Here is a 21,222-nt window from a genome sequence, read left to right on the forward strand (position 1 = left end):
GTTAATTTATAATTTGATACACGCTGTTTTCCCTACAAGCATTTGAGTTTGCAATATACTTAAAGAGGATGAATTAATTTTCATTCCATTTCTAGAAGTAAAATTAGGTATAGTCCCTTTAAAGGTGCTAGTTCATTCAGTTTTGTCAATCCAATCAGTTTGTTGCAATGAGCAAATCCTATTGTATGTGAGTACTTTTACAGAACCTGCTAGCCCAGCACCACCTCTACAGACGTGTTCTGAAACAAATGTGACTCTTGTATTAGTTTAGCGGTTCATTGTTCTGTTTAAAATCTTGATTAACATAAAAAATCTGATTGCAATTAGTCCAAAACAACTGAACTGTTTCCCTAAATGGAGTGGAGGGAAATACAGCAGATGTAAAAAATGATATCTGGACGTATAAGACAATTGTGGTGTCCAAACGCCCCCTGGTGTATATTTGAAGCTATTACAATAGGCACTGTATGAAGATGCTTAAACGATCCATTCAACAAAATCACTGTGGTGGCTGCTGCATTTATCTACATACAATTTTAACCTCAAAAAGAAAGTAGGGGACATTTGGGGAATTTTATTGTATTATTATTTATTTTATGGGAAATGTTATCAAAAGACACAACTGAACCGTAAAGAAGCATGAAAAGAATGTGAAAAGAAATTAAAGTGCAAAGATAATCACAATACATGTTTGTTTTGCACCTGTAAGATCGAGATGATTTGTGATTTGTTCAAATAGAATCAGAACAATTGCAGGGGTCGTGTTATTTTCAAGTTTTCTGCTTCCATTATTTGCCTCAGAGCCTGTTTCATAACCCTGTATGTATATTGTCAAACAAATGATCCAGTCAGAAATAATAGTGCTAGTACCACAAGTGTCTGTGAAGGTTTTGTTTTGTTAAAGGAGTTCACCCTGTAAAAGAAGTTTGGAGACCCCTGCACTAAACAAACTTGATAAAAACATGCTCATCTCTGTATCTGGAGACACTGGCGGGAAACGTTTAGGAAATATTTACAACAAAGCCACTGTTCTAAGTGTTTTTAGAAGCGACACATCAAACAAAATACACGTTACGCAGTGTTTTACTTCATTCACGCAATTTATTGTAGAGTAATTCTGTTTTTTTTTTGGTTGCTTCTTTCTTGTACTTCTGAAGCGCTCTGATCTGTATTCTACTGTGTCATGAAACAACTCTATATTTTTCAAGCCCAGTCAAATATCCTGACAATCCCAAATCTCTCACTCCTCAAATATGCATAATATATGTACTTTAACAGCAGCCATTAACAGCTCCATATTTATCGTCTGTAGTGTACATTGTACCTAACATTGTATTTCATGTTTATAGTGGGATATTTTAAGAGAAAGTATCATAACATGTTGAGTTTAACTAATGGACCCTAAAGCAGAGACAGAAGCCAGAGGTAAGTTTAACAGTTTATTTTTCTCACAAACTTGGAGCAGGCAGTGGAGGCAGGGAGCTGGACGAGGAGCTACAGGACGAGGTGTTGCAGGTCATTAAACCAAAATACACCTTTGAATCCAAAAGCAGGGAAGCACTACCGATCCGGACGGAGTTATCTGACAGGCTGGTGCTGAGACATCCAGGTACATCACACTGAGGCCGATCTGCGGCGCCAGGAGGAGTCGGCCACGCCCCTCGCCACAAACCGCTCTGCTGCAAAGAAGAGGAAACAGAGAGGAGGCAGCAGACCAACCAAATCATAACAGAACAGCTTCAGAGTAAGTTTCTGAGGCATAAGGTCTTCAATTATATTGTTTATTGCCATATTTTCCTGCCACGACAATATATTGAGCTTCAGATTTCCTATTTCATGTTTTTAATGACTTCTAAGACCTTTTTTTGTGTGAAATTAATTCAATGAAACCTTGCCTATGTGCTTGAAATTTAAAAATGCCCTCCTGGGAGTCAAACCAGTGACAGGCCAGTCCTGTCTGCTCACAAGCAACCGTCCCTGGGTGGAGTCGAACCACCGACCTCTCAGCCATCGGCCGAGTGCGCCGAGCGCCTGCGCCACAGAGACTTTTTATTCTCATTCATTCAATTTCACCCAAATTTTTATATATTCAATTTCACCCTGATTTTCATTCATTCATTCACCGTAATTTAAGGCGAGACGCTGCAGGTGAAACACACATTTTTCAAGTAATGTTGTTTGAATGTCTTAATAGTGGATATTTAGCCGGGACCAGTTTTTTGATTGTTATTCGTATCATGTGGTAACATTCACTTTACAGCCTGGAAACAAGGCTCCAGGATCAACTGTCTGAAGGGCTTTCTCTACAGAGCGACCCTCATCAGAAAACCAACAAAACAATTGATCCTGGAGTTTTGTTTCCGTGATGGAAAGTAAAGGCACCATGCTGACCACTCGTTTAACCACTGGGTCACTACAAGGAAAAAAAAGACACACAAATATCACAATGCACCTTTAAGCTCGCACTAACCATGGCGTTTATCAGGCTGCAAAGTGAATGTTACCACGTGATATGAAGAACAATCGAAAAAATGTTCAGTACAAGGTCAAATATGCAAAAATATAAACTTTATTTTTCACAGCTACCGCTAATCATGTCAAACAGGAAGATTCAATCATGGGAAACGTATTGACGAATTGTATCAAATGCCTAATTTTTAAATGAAACAGGAGAGAAGTAAATAACTGTTTTTCCCTATTCACCTGCAGCGCCTCGACATGAAGTCATTCCCACTGAGACGACTAAATCTCTTTTTTTTCCCGGAGAGGAACCGATTGTGCATGTTTTTTGTGGTAGGGGAAACCGGAGTACCCGGAGGAAACCTACGCAGACACGGGGAGAACATGCAAACTCCTCCGTGACGCCCTTAATGGTCACTGGTGTAACCTGGAGAGAGACAAACAGTATTAAGGAGAGAGACAAACAGCATTAAGGACCTTCGAAAACCTGAAATGAGGAAGCAAACAAGAGAGACAAAAAGACATTAGTAAACACGATATAGACATTAACATGACATTAAAAGGACATGACCCCTCTCTAGAATTTTGGAAGTTTCTGGACATGTGAACTGTCAGTGCTACGAACAACCAGCATTATGTCATTTGTGAGCAAGGGATAAATTTGATGTCAAAGTGATGTCGAATCAGATGAAGTAACAAAGGAACAGCACTGGTTGTTCCGCTGCTGCATTGAGTCACCAGCCAGCGAAGTTCTCGTAACCTCGCGTGCTGGTTGGGTCAATACATCAGCGGGACAAACCGTGAGTATTCGAAGCCTCGCTATTGGCTACAGTTAAGATTTTGGGTCTGCTCAAACCTCCAGAGAACCTCGGCGCTGTTAAATCTGCAAATGCCCAAATGTGTCCGCCCTGCGTTCCCAGGCACCTACTGTATGTTCCCTGTTTGTACGACGGCGCACCGAGATACAAACTGAGAAGCTTGGGGACCGTGGAACTTAAAGGTCGGACCACGTCAAGACCAATACATAATTCTAAGCGGTTTCACAGGTCTCCTATACCTATAAACCCACCTAAATCCTTCCAGATTAAAAGCGGTTTCACAGGTTTCTTACACCTATGAACCCACCTAAACCCTTCCAGATTTTAAGCGGTTTCACAGGTCTCTTACACCTATAAACCCTCTTACACCTATAAACCCACCTAAATCCTTCCAGATTTTAAGCGGTTTCACAGGTCTCTTACACCTATAAACCCTCTTACACCTATAAACCCACCTAAATCCTTCCAGATTTTAAGCGGTTTCACAGGTCTCTTACACCTATAAACCCACCTAAATCCTTCCAGATTTTAAGCGGTTTTACAGGTCTCTTACACCTATAAACCCACCTAAATCCTTCCAGATTGAAACCGGTTTCACAGGTCTTTTATACCTATAAACCCACCTAAACCCTTCCAGATTTTAAGCGGTTTCATAGGTCTCTTACACCTATAAACCCTCTTACACCTATAAACCCACCTAAATCCTTCCAGATTTTAAGCGGTTTCACAGGTTTCTTACACCTATAAACCCACCTAAACCCTTCCAGATTTTAAGCGGTTTTACAGGTCTCTTACACCTATAAACCCACCTAAATCCTTCCAGATTTTAAGCGGTTTCACAGGTCTCTTACACCTATAAACCCACCTAAATCCTTCCAGATTTTAAGCGGTTTTACAGGTCTTTTACACCTATGAACCCACCTAAATCCTTCCAGATTTTATGCGGTTTCACAGGTCTCTTACACCTATGAACCCACCTAAATCCTTCCAGATTTTAAGCGGTTTTACAGGTCTCTTACACCTATAAACCCACCTAAATCCTTCCAGATTTTAAGCGGTTTCACAGGTCTCTTACACCTATAAACCCACCTAAATCCTTCCAGACTGTAAGTGGTTTCACAGGTCTCCTATACCTATAAACCCACCAACTAAACTCCTGACATCCCCTCCAAAGTCCATTCACTGTCACATGTCCAGAAAACTACATTGACTCTGTGACTAAAGCCAATTTGTCCAGAGTCAAGTCTAAAACCATTTTCCCTCCGCCGTTGGAGTCACACTCGCCCCCTAAGGCTGCACCGGGGTCTCGTGCACCCTGAAGTTGTAAAGGCAAGTGTACTCGCTGTTTCCCCAGTTGCTCTCCACGTTGAGTCGGACGTCCTTGAAGGCCTTCTGGACGGCGGGATCCACGGGGAACGTCTGAAAGGCTTCTCTGCTCGCGTCGTACTGGAATCGACCCAGTAACATCTCATTGTTGTCGCTGCTTTCCACTCCCTGAAAGCACAAAAAAAACAGACATTACATTTAGCAAACAACATAATATTCATTTTCCATTGGCTTTAAATAATGTCTCAAATACTTACATAGACGGAGAACACTCTTGGCGCGGAGAGATTTTCTCCTGTTGGGGACTGGGCTTTTGTGATGTGTCCGACCGTGACGTGGCTGATGTGGGTAGGTTTGTCCAGCCGGACGTGGAGTTGGCCAACAGATCCTTGAAATGGCCAGCAGGACCCAGGCACCAGATTCTGCCATTTCTGAAGAATCCAGGCGTGCTTGGGATTCATCCAGTTCAGCATTTTCTCGACGTAGCCCATGTGTGCGTACGTGTCTGAAGAGCGGGATCCCAGGATCGTGAAATCTGAGGAAGACAAAAGATTTCCGTTAGTACACGTGTTCAGAAGTCTTTAGGCTTAATAAACATAAGACAATTCATATTTTATAATCAAATGAGCAGGTCAAGAGTTCGTCTAGAGCTCCCCCCTCAGGCAGCAGTAGGAATAACTTAACTATTCTATAAACAAACTTTCAGACAGAGCGATTAACACAATTTGAGCACAATCTATTGAGAACCGATCCGATGTTGTATTATGGGTTTTAAAATGTGTATAAATTGGGGCACTTCAACAGTAGAAGAAGCAGTGACCAAGTTAAACAGGATCACGACAGGATTACGCAAAACTCTATGAATGACGCGGTACGTTTTAGTCGAGGGAACTATATTAAAACATTATTTAAACCTCCAAAAAGTTGGCTTTGTATGCCTGTAATACTGTACAATATTACTCTGAACATACCTTGCGATTTTCCAGGGAAGTTCCGCTCTCCATCCGGCTTTGGCGACAGGATTGACTCGTCGCTCGTCAGTTTCGGCGATTCGTCTGGGATCGCCGGCTGGATTGACTCGTCGCTCGTCAGTTTCGGCGTTTCGTCTGGGATCGCCGGCTGGATTGACTCGTCGCTCGTCATGTTCGGCTGTTCGCTCCTCATCCACGAGATGATGGTGCAGAAAACCACAACGAAGACGCAGAGGCAGACGATGAATGCATGACGCTTCAGGAAGCCATCGACCTCTGGGGGCGCTGTCGGGGACCTCTCGCCTCTCTTTTTTGGTGACCTGGAAGAGAGAAACATGTGTTATTAGGGGCTGGATCAACAGATTTGCATTCCTTTACAGTTTAAAGGCTCTACCTATTTTTTAGTATGCTCACCATGAAATAAAGAGTATTTTCAGCATTTTAAACTGTTAACTGTAGCTCACACTCATTTCTAAGCATCGTAATACAGTTTTAACACACCACTTCTCCAGAGGGATTGGTTTAAAAGCACATTTCTCAACTTTAAAGGCGTCGTATTATAAATAACAATAGTCTACCATCAATAAAATGGCTGCAAAGATACTCACCTGCGCGGAGGGTCACAGTAGTTGATACAGGGCCTCCCATCAGCGCTGTAGTATCCGCTCTGTTGAAGACGAGGGCTTCTCCGCTTCTCTGTGAAGAAACAAGGAGTTATTAATGACAGTGAAAGCAAAAAACATCATCTTGAAGTATGTGCTTGAATTCAGCTATCATTTTAGGTATTCTTTTGACACTATCAATAGTTTTTGAAGTCTGGAAATAGCACTAACAGGTCTCAAGAGCCAGATACGCTCACATATAGTTTAAAATACACATAAAATCAACAAACTATGGTCAGGTAGATGTTACAACATGTTTTAATGCCCCTTCCCTCCCTCATTTGATGTAAAACCAAGCCAAACGCTTATTAGCACTTCACACTTACAGGATTAACTCCATGGAGCTATTAGTGACAGTGAAACCACAAAACATCATCTTAAAGTATGTTTTTGTCGAGGTAACATTGATAAAAGCTAAACATAGTTGCCTACTTGAATTCAGCTATCATTTAGGGTCATGTTTTGACACTTTCAATCGTTTTTTTAAGTCTAGAAACAGGGCTAAAGATAAAACTCAGAAACTGTGGTCTGGTAGATGATACAACACATTTTGACGTCCTTCCCTCCCAAACTCGACGAAAAACCAAGCCAAACGCTTATTAGCACTTGACACTTACCAGAATTACCGTCCATGGCGCCTTTGAAGGTTGAATTTCTTCGTTTTGTTGAGAAAATGTGCAGCAAAACGACTTCTGTGCCACCGTGCGCTCAGTTTACTCTCAGCTGAAGACAGCACTCTGGCAAGAATGTGAGAGTTGCTATAGATACACATACATACCGTCATCTTTAGAATCATAAACATGGAATTATTTAAACTAGCTATTGCCACGGCAACCGTCACACAACTGAAGGAAACATCTCATTGAAATCACGATTTTTCACTCTTTTTACCGTTTTCTGGCGGACTATAAACATATTTAGCACACAACAATAAAGTCGAGCCAAAATCGAGTCCATTTGAGAGCTTTGTCACAGCAAATTGTTCAGTGGAAGCAAAAAACGGCAGTTTGCTAACGTTAAGATAAGATAAACCTTTATTGATCTCTCAAAGGAGAAATTCACTTGTTACAGTCGGCGTTCAAGAAGATCACTCAGGTGAAGTCGATCACCATCTCCTTCGTCTTACTGATGTTCAAGCACAGGTGGTTGCGCTCACACCAGTCCACAAAGTCTATGATGACTGACCGGTACTCCAGGTCGTTCCCCTTAGACACACAGCCCACGATGGCGGAGTCGTCGGAGAACTTCTGGAGATGACAACTGTCCGTGCTGTATGTGAAGTCCGATGTGTAGATGGTGAAGAGAAACGGTGAGAGGACGGTGCCCTGAGGGGCCCCGGTGCTGCAGACGACCACCTCAGACTCACAGCTGCGCAGCCGCACATAGCATAGCGTGGCATCAAGCTAACGTAAGCTTCCTGCTAGCATTGTCTGTTTTTATGGATTGTCAAACCATTTTGTTCCTCGCCATTTTCTGAATATTCATTTATTAGAAACATGTGTTCACAATAAAGCATTTGTTCCAGTAAATAGAGAAATTTCAGGGTATTTTCGCTTTGTTTACTCCCTTTAGCTGCTACGAACATGACCTTAACGGCACTTCCCAAATGCTAACAATTATTTTTTTTTAAATAAAAAAAATTGAAAGGAAATCCACGTTTATTTGTTAAAAAGTAACTTTAATAATAATAATAATAATAATAATAATAATAATAATAATAATAATAATGAGTTGTATTGCGCTTTACAGGTCTGTTATACAAAGTTTCTCAAAGTGCTACACTGTCGTCATGATTCATTCACTCCCGTATGTTAAATTCTCTCAGGGCCCCCTAGCAATAATAATTGAAAAAGGCAAAGGCATTTTCTCATTTTACAGTCATAATTAAATAAAAAGCAACATAGCAATGTCTGTAGATCAAACCTGGTTCAATGTAGTACTTTTTTTCTTTAGGGGGCCCCTGGAGGGTCTCACAGACACTACAGCCACTCGGAGAAACACTGGCTTACAGTCATTTCCCTGTGTTTTTTTTAAATATATTTTTAATTTTAGCTGTAAAATAATAACAACTTCCTTTAAATAGAGTTATTTATTATTGCCCCTTCTGGAACCGCCACCTTAACGTGGTGGAGGGGTTTGAGCACCCGAATGATCCTGGGGGCTCTGTTGTCGGGGTCTTTGTGCCCCTGGTAGGGTCTCCCAGGGCAAACAGTTCCTAGATGAGACAAAGAGCGATTCAGCAGCCCGTGAGAGACCTACAGGCCCGGTATGAACCATGAGGCCGTCCTTCTGTGGACCCACCACCTGCTGGAGGAGCCGGGGCTGGTGCAGTGTGATTTGGGCAGACAACCCGGCAATGGAAAAGTGGAAGAAAATGGATGGATGGATGGAAATTTATTATTGGGGAACTTCTGAGAGATTTTCCTATCCATAAGGAGGCTGCGATGTCCTGGACTTTGGGAACGTTTTTTTCAATATTCAAGTTTCTGTTCAAAACAACATAAAAAAAAACATCAACATAAGCTTGAAACTAAATATAACAGTACATAAACACAAAGGAAAATGTAAAGAAAGAATATTTTAATGAATGGTTTTTGACTATGCACCCAATGGTCTAACATTTTGCTTCCTTGTACTGGTGATGGTTTCAACCTTGTGTGTGTTTTAATCATATATGACAATGCTGCCCCCTGGTGGACAAATAAAGCAAGCTGCATTTCATAATATGTTGGAATGAGGATCACATGTATTTGAAACAACAATTTGACCCATTTTGTTGCTCATTTTGACTCTTGAACTCATGAACAATGAGTGCAGCAGTCCTGGTTAGTGGAATCCAAGTCCTAAAGTTCACGAAAAGGAGATGCTTCCGGCTGAAGAGTAGTATCCAGTGCAGTCTGTGGAGTATCTCTGTGACAGAAGCACCGTGTTCAAATCCAGCTCCCCGAAATGGAAAGATCCAAACGTCTGTCACCAAAACAAAACATCAAAGACTTTTAATGTGGGATAAAACGGGCATTTGCAGGTGGCTGAAGAAATTTCAATGAAAAATAATACAGTTGAAGAAATGCTGTGCTTTAAATCTTTCCTCCTCAATTTTAACTGGGTGTTAATAATTACGCCCAGCAGAGAAGCTAAATATTGATTGAACATGGGGTAAAAATGACACTATTGGCGTTTGAGTACTAAACATACCAACCTTTAGTATATTTCTTGCATCAAAAGCCTCTCTCGCGTTCACTTGTTTTCCCCCGGAGCTTGATCCTTCAGCTGCAAGAAAACAAAGAAATCCACTTACTCAAAATATTAAAAAAAAGAAACTTAAAAATCAGCAGAAACATTAGAAACTTAAGGCATTTCACTGAAACCGCACTTGTTGAGAACTTATTACTTTCACTCCGCTACATTTGAAGGATAACTATAATACTATTTACTCCACTACGAAGCAAAAAGTACATTTATCAATGTGTTTTGTTCATTTTAAAAGCCTAATAACGCACAATCCAGAACAGTAGGTGGCGCTGTGCAGATGTACTGTCAAATGCCACTGACTCACAACCACTGAAACCACTTCTACTTTGAATTAAGGGTAGAGATGGGCAAAATGAAGCTTCGTGAAATCCAAAGCAGTTACTCCACAGTGACATCTAGTGGCAAAGTGTCATTACAACCGAATGTACAGAGTTTCAGGATTCAGCCATGTTATTGATGTGTTTTGAAACGCATGCGCTTTGGGACTGGGATAAAAGCTGGATCACTGGTTCAAGACAGCCAGACCTAATTAAGTATTTTCTACATGCTGTACTTCAGTGCTTTCACTTAACCTCTTAACCACCACTTTAATGGAGCGCATTTTCTCCAGTTCGACTTCCCCCAAATGAAAGAACTTCTTAAAGGCCAGTGTAACGCCTCATTTGAAAGTGAAGACCTACAAAACTGGTGTAAGATTTTTCCTTCCTTTGTCCGTATTTCCGCATTGTCATCACTTTTTTGATGCTTTTTTTGTCAATAAGTTTGTGTAATGTGTTAAAGCAGAGCTAACCAACTTGTTTACCTTAATAAACATTTTCCGTAGTCCCTCTGGGGATAATACAAGTGTTAAAGGGATGATTGGGGGGGGTCTTTCATCTCTCCCTAGTGTCTCTGGCCAGAAAACCACACTTGCAACTTTCCCTGCACCGGGTCGGAGTCACCAATACACACTAACAGAATCACAAAGAAGAAGCTACCACTTAAACAGTATTTACAGCCAAGTCTGAGTGAATCTATTGTGTAATTGGATGTACAATATCCCTCTGTCCCTTTGTCTTTTCTGTCAGCGTAATATTTACTCTCACGGACAATTAATGAGTAAAAAAACGTAACATGCTACGACACCTGCAGTGGCGCTTATGGCCTCTAGGGGCATGAGTTACTTAGTTCTGCTTTCCTTGACGAAAACTAAATTAAAAGTAGTTTGTGAGACTAAAACTATGGCTAAACTGTCCAGATAATTTCATAGACTAAAATAAGAGACTAAAGAGACTTAAATCATCCAAACTTCAACGGACAGTCTGAAAGAGCCTCATATTCACGGCCAAACAAACAGCTTTGAGCAGGTAGCAAGGAGTTTAACCTCCACAGATTAATTTGCTATGCTTTACACCAGGGGTAGGCAACGTCAGGCCTGGGGGCCCAATCCGGCCCTCCAGCACAGAACCTATAGCCCTCCAGATGAATTTGAGAAATATCATTATGCAAATAAGAGATCAAATACCTGTTAAAGTGCTAGAAATTGAGTAATTATGTAATATTTTTGTTTATTTTTTGGTCATATAAAACAGTGATTCTCAATCGGTGGGTCACGAGCCTATAGGGAACCTTTTTTTCAATATTTTCCATCTGAAACAGCATGAAAACTGATCGGAGTCTGTTGAAATTAATGTTATTAGGTTGTTTTGGTCGTAATTTCAGTCTTAAAGGCAAATCTACGGCTTGTTCAATAAAAAACGTGTGTGGAAAACCTGCCTAACCCTGCTTTACACTGTAGGTATGGCTTATTATAATGGTAACTAATACTAGCAATGTACTAGCTAACTGGAGAAAGCTTTTAACCTGAAAAAAAGTGGGGATAAAGGGGTATTTTTGTTCAGCGTTGGGGGTAAACACTGTCAGCAATGTCCCGGGCCATCTCTTGGTTGTTGGTTTAGTCCGCAGGGAAAATGAATGGGGCCTATTGTGAGCGCGGTTAGCAAACACGCAGCGACGAGCACGTCAACAGGCCAGTGTCCAAACAGCCCGGGACGCGCAGCTCTTTTGGAATCTGTTGTTTTAAAAAAAAAACTCGAGCGTCACGGCTTTGGCACCGGTCTGAACCAGAAACACGACGAGAGAGGCAGAGGAGAGGGGAACAAAAGAGGGGACAGGCAAATGGGGTTTTATAGAAACAGTGGCTTAAAGTGGACAAATGTTGATTTTGTTTTACAGTCAGTGTCATGAAAAGTGTTTAAAGGGACTATACAGAGTTTGAAAATGTTAAAATGAAGTATTTTCCTCCCCTTACATGTTTCAACAATGTCCTAATGTAGAATGAGCCCAGACCTGTTCACCACAACTGCCTCTAAAATCCTGCACTGTCACTCAGAAAGGTGTTAATTCGAGTCCGAGGTGCCGTCATGCACGAGCTTAATATAGAAGCTGCAGTTACACGTATGACCTGAGGTGGCAGTAGTGAGTATAAAATAGCTAACTTGCATCTAGCCCCTTTAAAGCGTCGTAACCACCACCTGAACTGAGCACTTTTTCTCCAGTTTGGCTTTACTCAGATCTAAAAGCTTCTAAGAATAAAACGCAACAAAAAAGTGACAAAAGAGCGATGAAAAAAATCGTAAAAAAGCAATGAAAAAGCGGCAAAAAATGTGACAAAAAATATTTAAAAATGCAACAAAAACATTGACAAAAAAGTGCCGGAAAAGCCACAGAAATTAGACGAAATAAAAGCAATGAAAATACGACAAAAACACAAAGTTATTATCACTTTTGTAGGTCTTAGCTTTGAAATGAGGCATCACACTGTTGCTCTCCAGTCGAGGAGCTTTTTCAGATTTGGGTAAAGGCGAATTGGAGAAAATGCAACAAAAAAGCATCAAAAAAGCGACAAAAATGTGACATAAACTCAACAAAAAAGTGATACAAATTAGATGAAAAAGAATGTGATAAAAGTGACGACAACGCGAGGAAAAAGATCCGTTCAGATCAGTTTTGTAGGCCTTAGCTTTCAAATGAGAAGCTTTTAGATTTGGGTACAGACAAATTGGAGAAAATATGCTTGCTTCAGGTAAGAGTTAAAGAGATATTTCAGGATTTTTAACATCGGGCCTCATTTCCTAGAAAGTAAGTAAATAAGTGATCTTTATTTATATAACGCTTTTCACAGACAGAGGTCACAAAGTGCTTTACACTGGACAACAACTAAATCCATAGAGGCAGCTCTATTAGCTCTGGAAAGCCTGTTTAAACAGATGAGTCTTAAGTTGCTTTTTAAAAGTCTCCACAGAGTCAAGGGAATGCAAGGTCATTCCAGAGACAGCTTTAAAGGACCTGTTCCCTCGGGTTTTGTAAAAGGTCCGAGGAACCATGAGCAGGTTTTGACCTGAAGACCTCAGACTCCGAGCTGAAGTAGGGATGGATTAGGTCAGTGATATAAACTGGAGCCTGTCTGTGAGACGAAAGTCAGAACCAGAATTTTAAAGTTAACTCTGGAGGCAACAGGAAGCCAGTGGAGAGACTTCAGAACAGGAGTAATGTGGGCTCTCCTGTTGGTGCGGGTCAGGGGCCTCATGCAGAGTTTTGAACATACTGTAGGCGGCTCAGCTCCTTCTTATTAAGGCAGGTGAACAGGCTGTTTTAATAGTTCAACCGCGACGACACAAAGGCATGAATAATAGTCTCCAGCTCTTTTTCTGAGACCAACTGTCTCAGCTTGGCGATATTACGCAAATGAAAGAAACAGTTCTTTAATAACTTTCTCGAATGCTACACTAGAGACATGTCTTCATCAAAGATAAATAACTCTTAGGTTTCGTAAACTAGTTCTAGTTATCCAGAGTGTTGTTGATTTCTGTAGATACATTTTTTTCCTTATATTTGAAGAGTCTAGTGGTGCTAGGCTAGTGCTAGGCTAGTGCTAAGCTAGTGCATGTCTATGGTAGCTAGTAGCCTGCATTAAAAACCTCTTCAAAATTATGGGCTCGTCCTCCAAACGTCGCCATATCTGATTTGTAGAAAGCTCCTTTGTGAATTCCACGTGTAGTAATGCCGGCCCCAGGTAAACAAACTACTGTAGATCCGGTAACCGAGCAGATCACTCCGCCGCTGCGTAGCTACAACCAGGAAGCTGATGCTGCTCAAATATACGTTATTTTAAATGCAAAATGGTTATATTTCAAAAATTATTCAGTCCACACAGACATTTATATGGTTAGTCTGGTGTTATACGTGATTTGCCTCAGGTACACTGTGCTTGGGTCAGACAGTTTTTAATGCAGGCTACTAGTTGCCATAGACATGCACTAGCCTAGCACGACTTAACTCTTTAAATATAAGGACTGCATGAACAAAAAATAAAAAAAATCATGAGTAAAAAGAGCGATTCTAAACCTCCTCCATCTTATACCTGTGGAGTCTTTTCTAAACAGGGTGTTCATGACGGTGCCGTGCAGTTTGACTCGGTCCCACTCTCGGACCATCAGCCCACAGGAAACAAAGTGCTCCACCAGGCGGTCCGCGATCACCTGCAGCCTGCACACACAAACACACCTCATTAAAGCAACATGGGAAAACAGTATTTGGTTATTCAGGGCCACACAATAGGCATGTGGGTGTAAGGTTTCCGACAGTGGGTTAAGTAAATAACTTCCTATCTGTTCCCACTCACTTATCAGAGGAGTCCTTCACGTTGACTTTAGCGTACAGGACGTCCACCATCCCAGGGTCGTCGTTCATGTACTCGATCCCCTTCACCTCCAGCTCAAGGGGCCTCCCACCCGCGATCTCCCTAAAAACAACGTTAAAGCATATATTATACGGAATTATTGTATGGAAACGGGGAGAAAATAAAGCTGTCAGACAAGATGAGTTTGTTTACATACAAAACCAGAGCATAATAACTGTTTTCTGACCTCTTTTGAGTAAAACATCTGATCTAAGTAACCTCTCAGTCAACCCCCACCTGACCCGAGCACATTTTCTGCAGTTTGGCTTTACCCCAATCTATCATATCATCTCAAACACGCGCTCATCAAGCAAGGGAGATTGTAAAATCCCATTTAGAAAGACTTCATTTGAACAATCTGCCTTCTCAGTACGCGCAGCTCATTCCTGGAACTTGGTCCCAACAGAATTGAGGAACTTGACCTCATTCCACACTTTTAGAAATTCTGTTAAGAAGTGGCTTTTGGACAATCAGACATGTTAAAGTCACCAACCACTGATACATGTCTTGCTGTGTGGAAGATCGTGGTGTTTTGTGTATTGTCCCTTTCTGATCTTTTATCTGAGCTAATTTACCTATTTTTACATATTTTAATTACATGTTGTCATTTATCATTCACTGTTTTGTTATGTCTCTCTATGTTTTGTCTCTGTGATGTTTTTTTTTTTTCTGTATGTTTGTGCCTGTGGGACTACAAATGAAAATTAGCCTATATGGCTAACTCCGGCATATTTACATGTTAAAGGGGCTAGACGCAAGTTAGCCATTTTATACTCACTATTGCCACCTCAGGTCATACGTGTAACTGCACCTTCTATATTAAGCTCGTGCATGACGGCACTTTTTGAGTGACAGTGCAGGATTTTAGAGGCAGTTGTGGTGAACAGGTCTGGGCTCATTCTATACCTTAGGACATTGTTGGAACATTTAGGGGGAGGAAATTAGATCATTTTAACATTTTTAAACTCCATGTAATCCCTTTAAAAACACATGTTGATTCATGTGCACTGTCCCAATTCAAATAAAGATAAAAAAAAAAGAAAAAAAAAGATAACTCTTAGGTATTCCAAGGCTTCAGTTTCAAATTCTGGATATTTGGGAGCAGAATCAGGACAGATTGAAGAGCTTCCATTACTTTTGTATCCGCCACCATTGCCAAACTACAACCTTCAAATCAGCGTCACCTACAAGCCCCGCCTTTCCCGCTCGCTGAATGGTTGAAATTCAACCGATGTAACGCGGCCACTGAGATCAGGCCCAGACGTACATGTAGGGAAATGATTATTGACTTTACGGATGGCTAAGGCCAGGCTAATTTATACTAAAATATTTCATAAAAGCATTAAAGGTATCGATGCTTTGATAGTATCACAATATATTACAAAACGATAGTTTGTCCCAGCACTAGTAAATACAGTGGGCTCTATAAACCAGTGGTTCCCAAAGTGTGGGTCGGGACACTCCAAGGAGATCACGGGGCACTGGGTGAGTGTTTCCTCGAGATGATTTCAAGACACACAAAATAAAAAATAAAAAGGGGATTATTTTAATACAATTCTGGATTGAAAACATAAAAAGGTCAAATAGCAAACAAGTAAACAATAAAACCAAATTATTAAACCAGCTTTTTAAAGTTTTGCTTCTTGATAATATTATTATTATTAGCACCAAACATGTTGGGCGGCACGGTGGCATAGCAGTTAGCGCTTGTGCTTCAAAGCAAGAAGATCTTGGATTTAATCCCCACCTGGACGAGGCCTTTCTGTGTGGAGTTTGCGTGTTCTCCTCGTGTCTGCGTAGGTTTCCTCCGGGTGCTCCGGGTGCTTTTAATCCTGGTCATTCATCCTGTACAATAGGCCAGGATGAATGATGTGTGTGTGTGTGTGTGTGTGTGAATGCATGGAGGTCAGAGAGACCGTTAGCACAGATGTGTCGCAACAGCGCTTCTGTCAGTCTCCCCAGGGAAAACTGAAGCTACATACGGAGCTTCGAGTATAGCGTGAATGTAAAACTGTCTCATGTAAAGCTCTTGTGACCATGTCTGTGAAAGGCGCTATACCAATAAAGCTCTTCTTCTTAAAGTGGAGTCCTAAATTGCTTGCATAGACATTTTGGGGGTCGCAGCCTGAAAATTTGGGATAATACGAACAGATATTAAACAACATAAGCCAATACCTGACCAAGCTACACAAATCAAAAAGAATGACTGCACAACGAGAGGATCTCCACTTATGGTTGTATAGAGTCCGCCTGAAGTATCAAAGCCTCTTACCTGATGGAGTTTTGACACTGCTGCAGCTGCTCACAGGCTTTTCTCACTTCCATCTCGTTTAACAAAGCCAGAGTCCCGACCGTCAGGTGAAGCTTGGCCGGGTTTTGGAAAATACTCGCCTCCACGCCATGATCCTAACGTGTACATACATATACACAAAACTGATACACTGTACACAGGGCAGGGGAATAGTGTAACTACTTTCTTTGTGGTTCACCTGCGAGCATTTCCCCAACACCTCATCCTTAAATTTGAGGAAGCCGTCTTGGATTCTGGGGTCGTTCAGAGGAAATGACAAGAAATGAGTGAAAGGCTGCTTTTTCCTGAAGCTGTCGACGAGGAGCTCGACTCGAGTGATCGCAGACGAGACTGCGGATTTATGCACACCGGTGATAACTGCAAGAACAGAACAAAAGGTATTTCTTATTCTTCTCATTATCATTTCTTTAGAACAGGGATGCACAAACATTTTTTTCCATAAGAAGCGAATATGAAAACGTATTAACAGGCGAAAGGCCGAAAGAAATAATGGTGTCTCATGAATTAATCTGTAATCAGTGCATAAATTAAAGGACCTATATCATGCATCAGGGGCGTCGGACTGGGGGGGTAAAGGGTACTGAGTACCCAGGGCCCAGAGCAGGGTAGGGGCCCTCAAAAATGCTGCAAAAAGCGTTATGTATTGTAGTTTCTAAGTTTCCTCATAATTGATACAATAAGAACTGAACACAACTGGGCTAAAATACAATGGTTGCTACACAGAATTTTGCACAAACAATAATGATTGATAATACCTCAGGGCCCTGACACCCCTTTAAAAATGTGCCAAATGTTTCAGCCCACACCGGTGTTCAGAACCGTGCGCTTCAGCTCAGCAGTGACTTTGATGAGGTGGATTCTGTAATGTAATGACACAGAGCTGGGAAAGACAGATCTTAGTCTGGTCTCGCTCTAATGTGCTTATATTTAACACTAGCCTGTTCTAGCGGGCCTTAGAGGCAACTTTCTGTCATAAATGACACTTGAACATGAGGTGAGGTGAGTACCTGCCTCTGCCTGCGCTGAGAAGTGGGCGGTGCAGAGTCAGAGACAGAGCTCCTTCTCTCCTGGTTTTAACCTCTAAAGTTTCTCTTTCCTCATGTTTATTATAATTGAGCCATCAGGCCAATACAGTGACAAAAGCCACAGGTCGCACGCCATTTTCGCCGAATTAATTATGCTAATTAGCCGCGCGCATTTGAAATTACGCATTATAAATGCGCAGCTTTGGAGACGAGTTAACGTCGTTCTACTGAAACGGTGGAGCTCGTGCTTTTGCCTATTCCAGCGTAACTTTTTACAACAACAATTTACTGACAATACACTTAAAGGTAAAGGCTTCAAATATGATGAGGCTGAAGCCCTTGAGTTTTGTGTTCAGGCCTGTGGGCCACAGAGACATCATATAGTATCATATTTTTTTTAAAATAGCATTTTAATGCATATTTTAAAGTCGTGTTATTCTCAGCACAAATATCCCACGTCCCTGGTGCAGTCCTCCTGTTTAATGTGGTCTGATAATCATCATTATGCTCTACCTAAAACTAGCCATTTCAATTGGCCCAATGAAAGTAGAATATTCCATATTCCTAATCTAAATATCTATGTCATTACAGGATTAAAGGTTAGTCAAAATTGCACTTTTTTGGCCAACCCATTTTTTCACTTAGTTATGGTATATATAATAAAGTTATAATAGAATATAAATGAACTGCACTGTCAAACCACCAAACCACTGTTATGTGGTCAAAGAACATAGAATATGAAAAGTGAATTTCATATGGGGGGGGGGGGGGGGGGGGGGTCCACCAAGATAGTTTGTACCCAGGGCCCAGAATTTGGTGCTACGCCCCTGTCATGCATAATAGACTTTTTGGAGCTTTTAGCCATGTTGTTATGCTATTTCCCCAAAAACACCCCCACAGTGGTTTTTGGCTTCATTCACACAGTTCTCAGTAATCCTCCTGAATCCTGCTCCCTGAGCAGCTGCTCCGCCCTCTCCTCTCCCGAGTCTAAGGTGAAGATCCCGCCCTTATGCCCTTTTTAGGAACATGCTTCGTCAGAGCTGGGGAAGGGAGTCTGTAAATCCGCCATGAATTCCCCCACGAGCGTGGTCATTATGGTAAACGGGGAGGAGTGAGGAGAAGCTGTCCATTTATATATACAGTTTTTGGCACCGAAAGTTGTGAAGGAGCTCTTTCTAACCTACTCTGGACACGCCTCTTCTTTTTTCTTACTTAACGATAATGTCACGGAGAAAAAAAAGCACGTTTGGCTACGAGAGGACAGGACTTTATTCAACCTTTCTACAGATGAGACCACTCGCCAGAAGTTGGAATTTCTTTCCAGGATTCAGCGACTATCAGCCAAAATAGTGTTTTTCTGCGACTGTCTCTGATGGATGTTTGGTGAACTTTCGCCAGAATCAAAGTGGAACTTTTATAACCAACGCAAGTCCCATCATGTAACACCCGATGAAGCAGCCAGGACAGAGCGGTGAGTCAATCAAAACGCGTGTTAGCGCGTGTGTTAGCGCGTGTGTTAGCGCGTGTGTTAGCGCGTGTGTTAGCGTGTGTGTTAGTCATTTCTGAAGCTGTGTTGCACATGTCAACTCCTTATAACTGCATTGTGAAATAACTTCACTTATTGCTGTGATATTTATATTTCTTACTGCTAATAATGCATGGGCAGATTAACTCGGAGAGAGGGGGCGGAGTTAACTGAATCGAAGCGCTTGCAAAATACCCCCAGAAAACGCTCACAAAAATTAGTACTCCATAGTGGTAGAGGTACAATATATCATATAAATGCCTATACTTTACTTTGGGATGGCTAAAATAGCACGATACAGATCCTTTAAGGCAAGCTAAATATAAGCACTATCTTGTGGCGTACTTGCATTCTGCTTTGAATACATTTACCAAATTCCATTTAAATACAGACTTCATTCTCACAGAAATGTGTATATCTGCCACTTCTGTTTTGATCCACGATTATTCTGTGAAAAATCTCACCTATTTGTCCCTCCACCCCTTGTTTGGGGATGCTGATGGAGGTCTTCGTGTCATACTCAAGTCGTCTGCGAGTCTCTCCCTTTTTACCAATGATATATCTATGAAAAGGACAAAGCAGTTCAGAAACAACAGCACAAATCACAATGTAAAAGGTAATAGTTCTAACTTGTAGAGGACACTTGGTACGTCTATGGCACAGCGAAATCCTTTCTCTGTCTGTTCAATGCAGTGAGTGTCACACGTCTCTTCTTCAACCAGGTCTTCAGGCTCTGAAATTAAATGTATTGGTGTTGAATTTGTAAATACATTTTGTTTGGACTCTACCACACTCTTCCACAGGCACAAAGACCAGACAGGTAACACGTCTAAGCTCAGGTAAGAACAAATCTCAGTATGGAAAAACGGTGACCTGTTCCTTTAAGAAAGAAAACTGTAATATTTCCCATCAGGTATATTAATTTGAGATACTTTATGTGAAAACCCCAGATCGGATAGGCAAGTTTGCTTGTAGGGATTTTCTTCATTGTAAAAAGACCAAGGGCCGGACCTGCCAGTTTTAGTCCAAAGTAAAGCACCATTTTCTACAAATGCTAGCGTTGTATGTACATGATTAGGGCTGGGTATTAAACAATACCAGTCTGGTAAATAAAAGTTTAGATATTACTTGTATTGAAAAAGTGACAGTATCTTTAGCAGGTACTTTTAAAAAATATACAGTTTTGATGCTGTTGGTCCAGGGGCAGTATTAAAGGATGTGATTGATATCTTTTCCCCTATTTTTTTCTGCCCAATGTTTGCCCCAATTTTCCCAATATTTTCCACAATTTTTACTTATATTTTCCCCAGTTTTTTTTCTTGTTTTCCCAATTTTTCTTCCGATTTTTCCCCCGATTTCTTCCGCATTTCTTCCCTATTTTGCCCAGTTTTCTCCATTTTTTCACACATTTCTTGACATCCAGCATGAACCCGATATCGTAAATCTACAGATCTTCCACACATTATTGATCTGTTTTCTGGTTCTAGAAGACAAATATTTTAGTATCGGTACCGACAACAATATCGTTCAGGCAACGGTATAGAAAAAAAATAACAGTACCCAGCCGTACACATGACCTAATCGGGTGTTCTGTATGGAAATTGTGAAAGAATCGACCGTATTTCACACATTTTTAGGCATTTGATCTCTGATTTGTGTGATGATCTCATCTTCAAAATCATTCAAAACATCCTGAGGGCCAGAGGTTCTATGCTGGAGGGACGGATTTGGCCCTCGGGCCTGACGTTGCCCACCCCTGCCATGAACATGTTTCAAGTTCTATGCTAAGGAATAATCAAAATGCTATGAAACCTTCCACCAGTCTCAGTAATATTTAGATGAACTCACCTGGAGGGCCCATGTAAGAGAAATCCTCTTCCTCCTCATACTGGTCTTCTTTAATGACATTTCTTCGATACTGTCTGCCATTTACGATGACAAGTTGTGGACGTAATACTTCCATAACGTCAACGTGTTATATTAGCATTAGCAAGGAGAACGTTAGAATTAATATCCGCCTAATAGCTAGCAAACAGTGCTATAAATTTGCGCTAAAATACCTATTTATTAAGTAGTTTAGCTGCAGCATAGCTTGGTAAGTTTCTATTTACGTGTTCGTGTGCTGAAATGTGAACGCTTTACGATTCGTAGA

General features: G+C 41.2%; 1 protein-coding gene across 1 annotated transcript; it reads right to left on the reverse strand.

Moving 5' to 3' along the window:
- Window positions 1–9,087: 9,087 nt before the first annotated feature.
- Window positions 9,088–21,171, reverse strand: ascc1 (activating signal cointegrator 1 complex subunit 1; the record flags this gene model as incomplete). The annotated part of the gene is made up of 9 exons (XM_079577253.1): window positions 20,919–21,171; window positions 19,701–19,803; window positions 19,535–19,632; window positions 16,699–16,877; window positions 16,482–16,615; window positions 14,153–14,272; window positions 13,892–14,016; window positions 9,437–9,507; window positions 9,088–9,204 (listed from the first exon to the last, which is right to left on the reverse strand). The coding sequence occupies exons 1-9, from the start codon at window positions 21,031–21,033 to the stop codon at window positions 9,088–9,090; spliced, it is 1,062 nt and encodes a 353-aa protein (XP_079433379.1). The 5' UTR covers window positions 21,034–21,171.
- Window positions 21,172–21,222: the final 51 nt, after the last annotated feature.

The sequence above is a fragment of the Gobius niger genome, assembly GCF_951799975.1.
Source record: "Gobius niger genome assembly, chromosome: 19".
Classification (NCBI taxonomy): domain Eukaryota; kingdom Metazoa; phylum Chordata; class Actinopteri; order Gobiiformes; family Gobiidae; genus Gobius; species Gobius niger.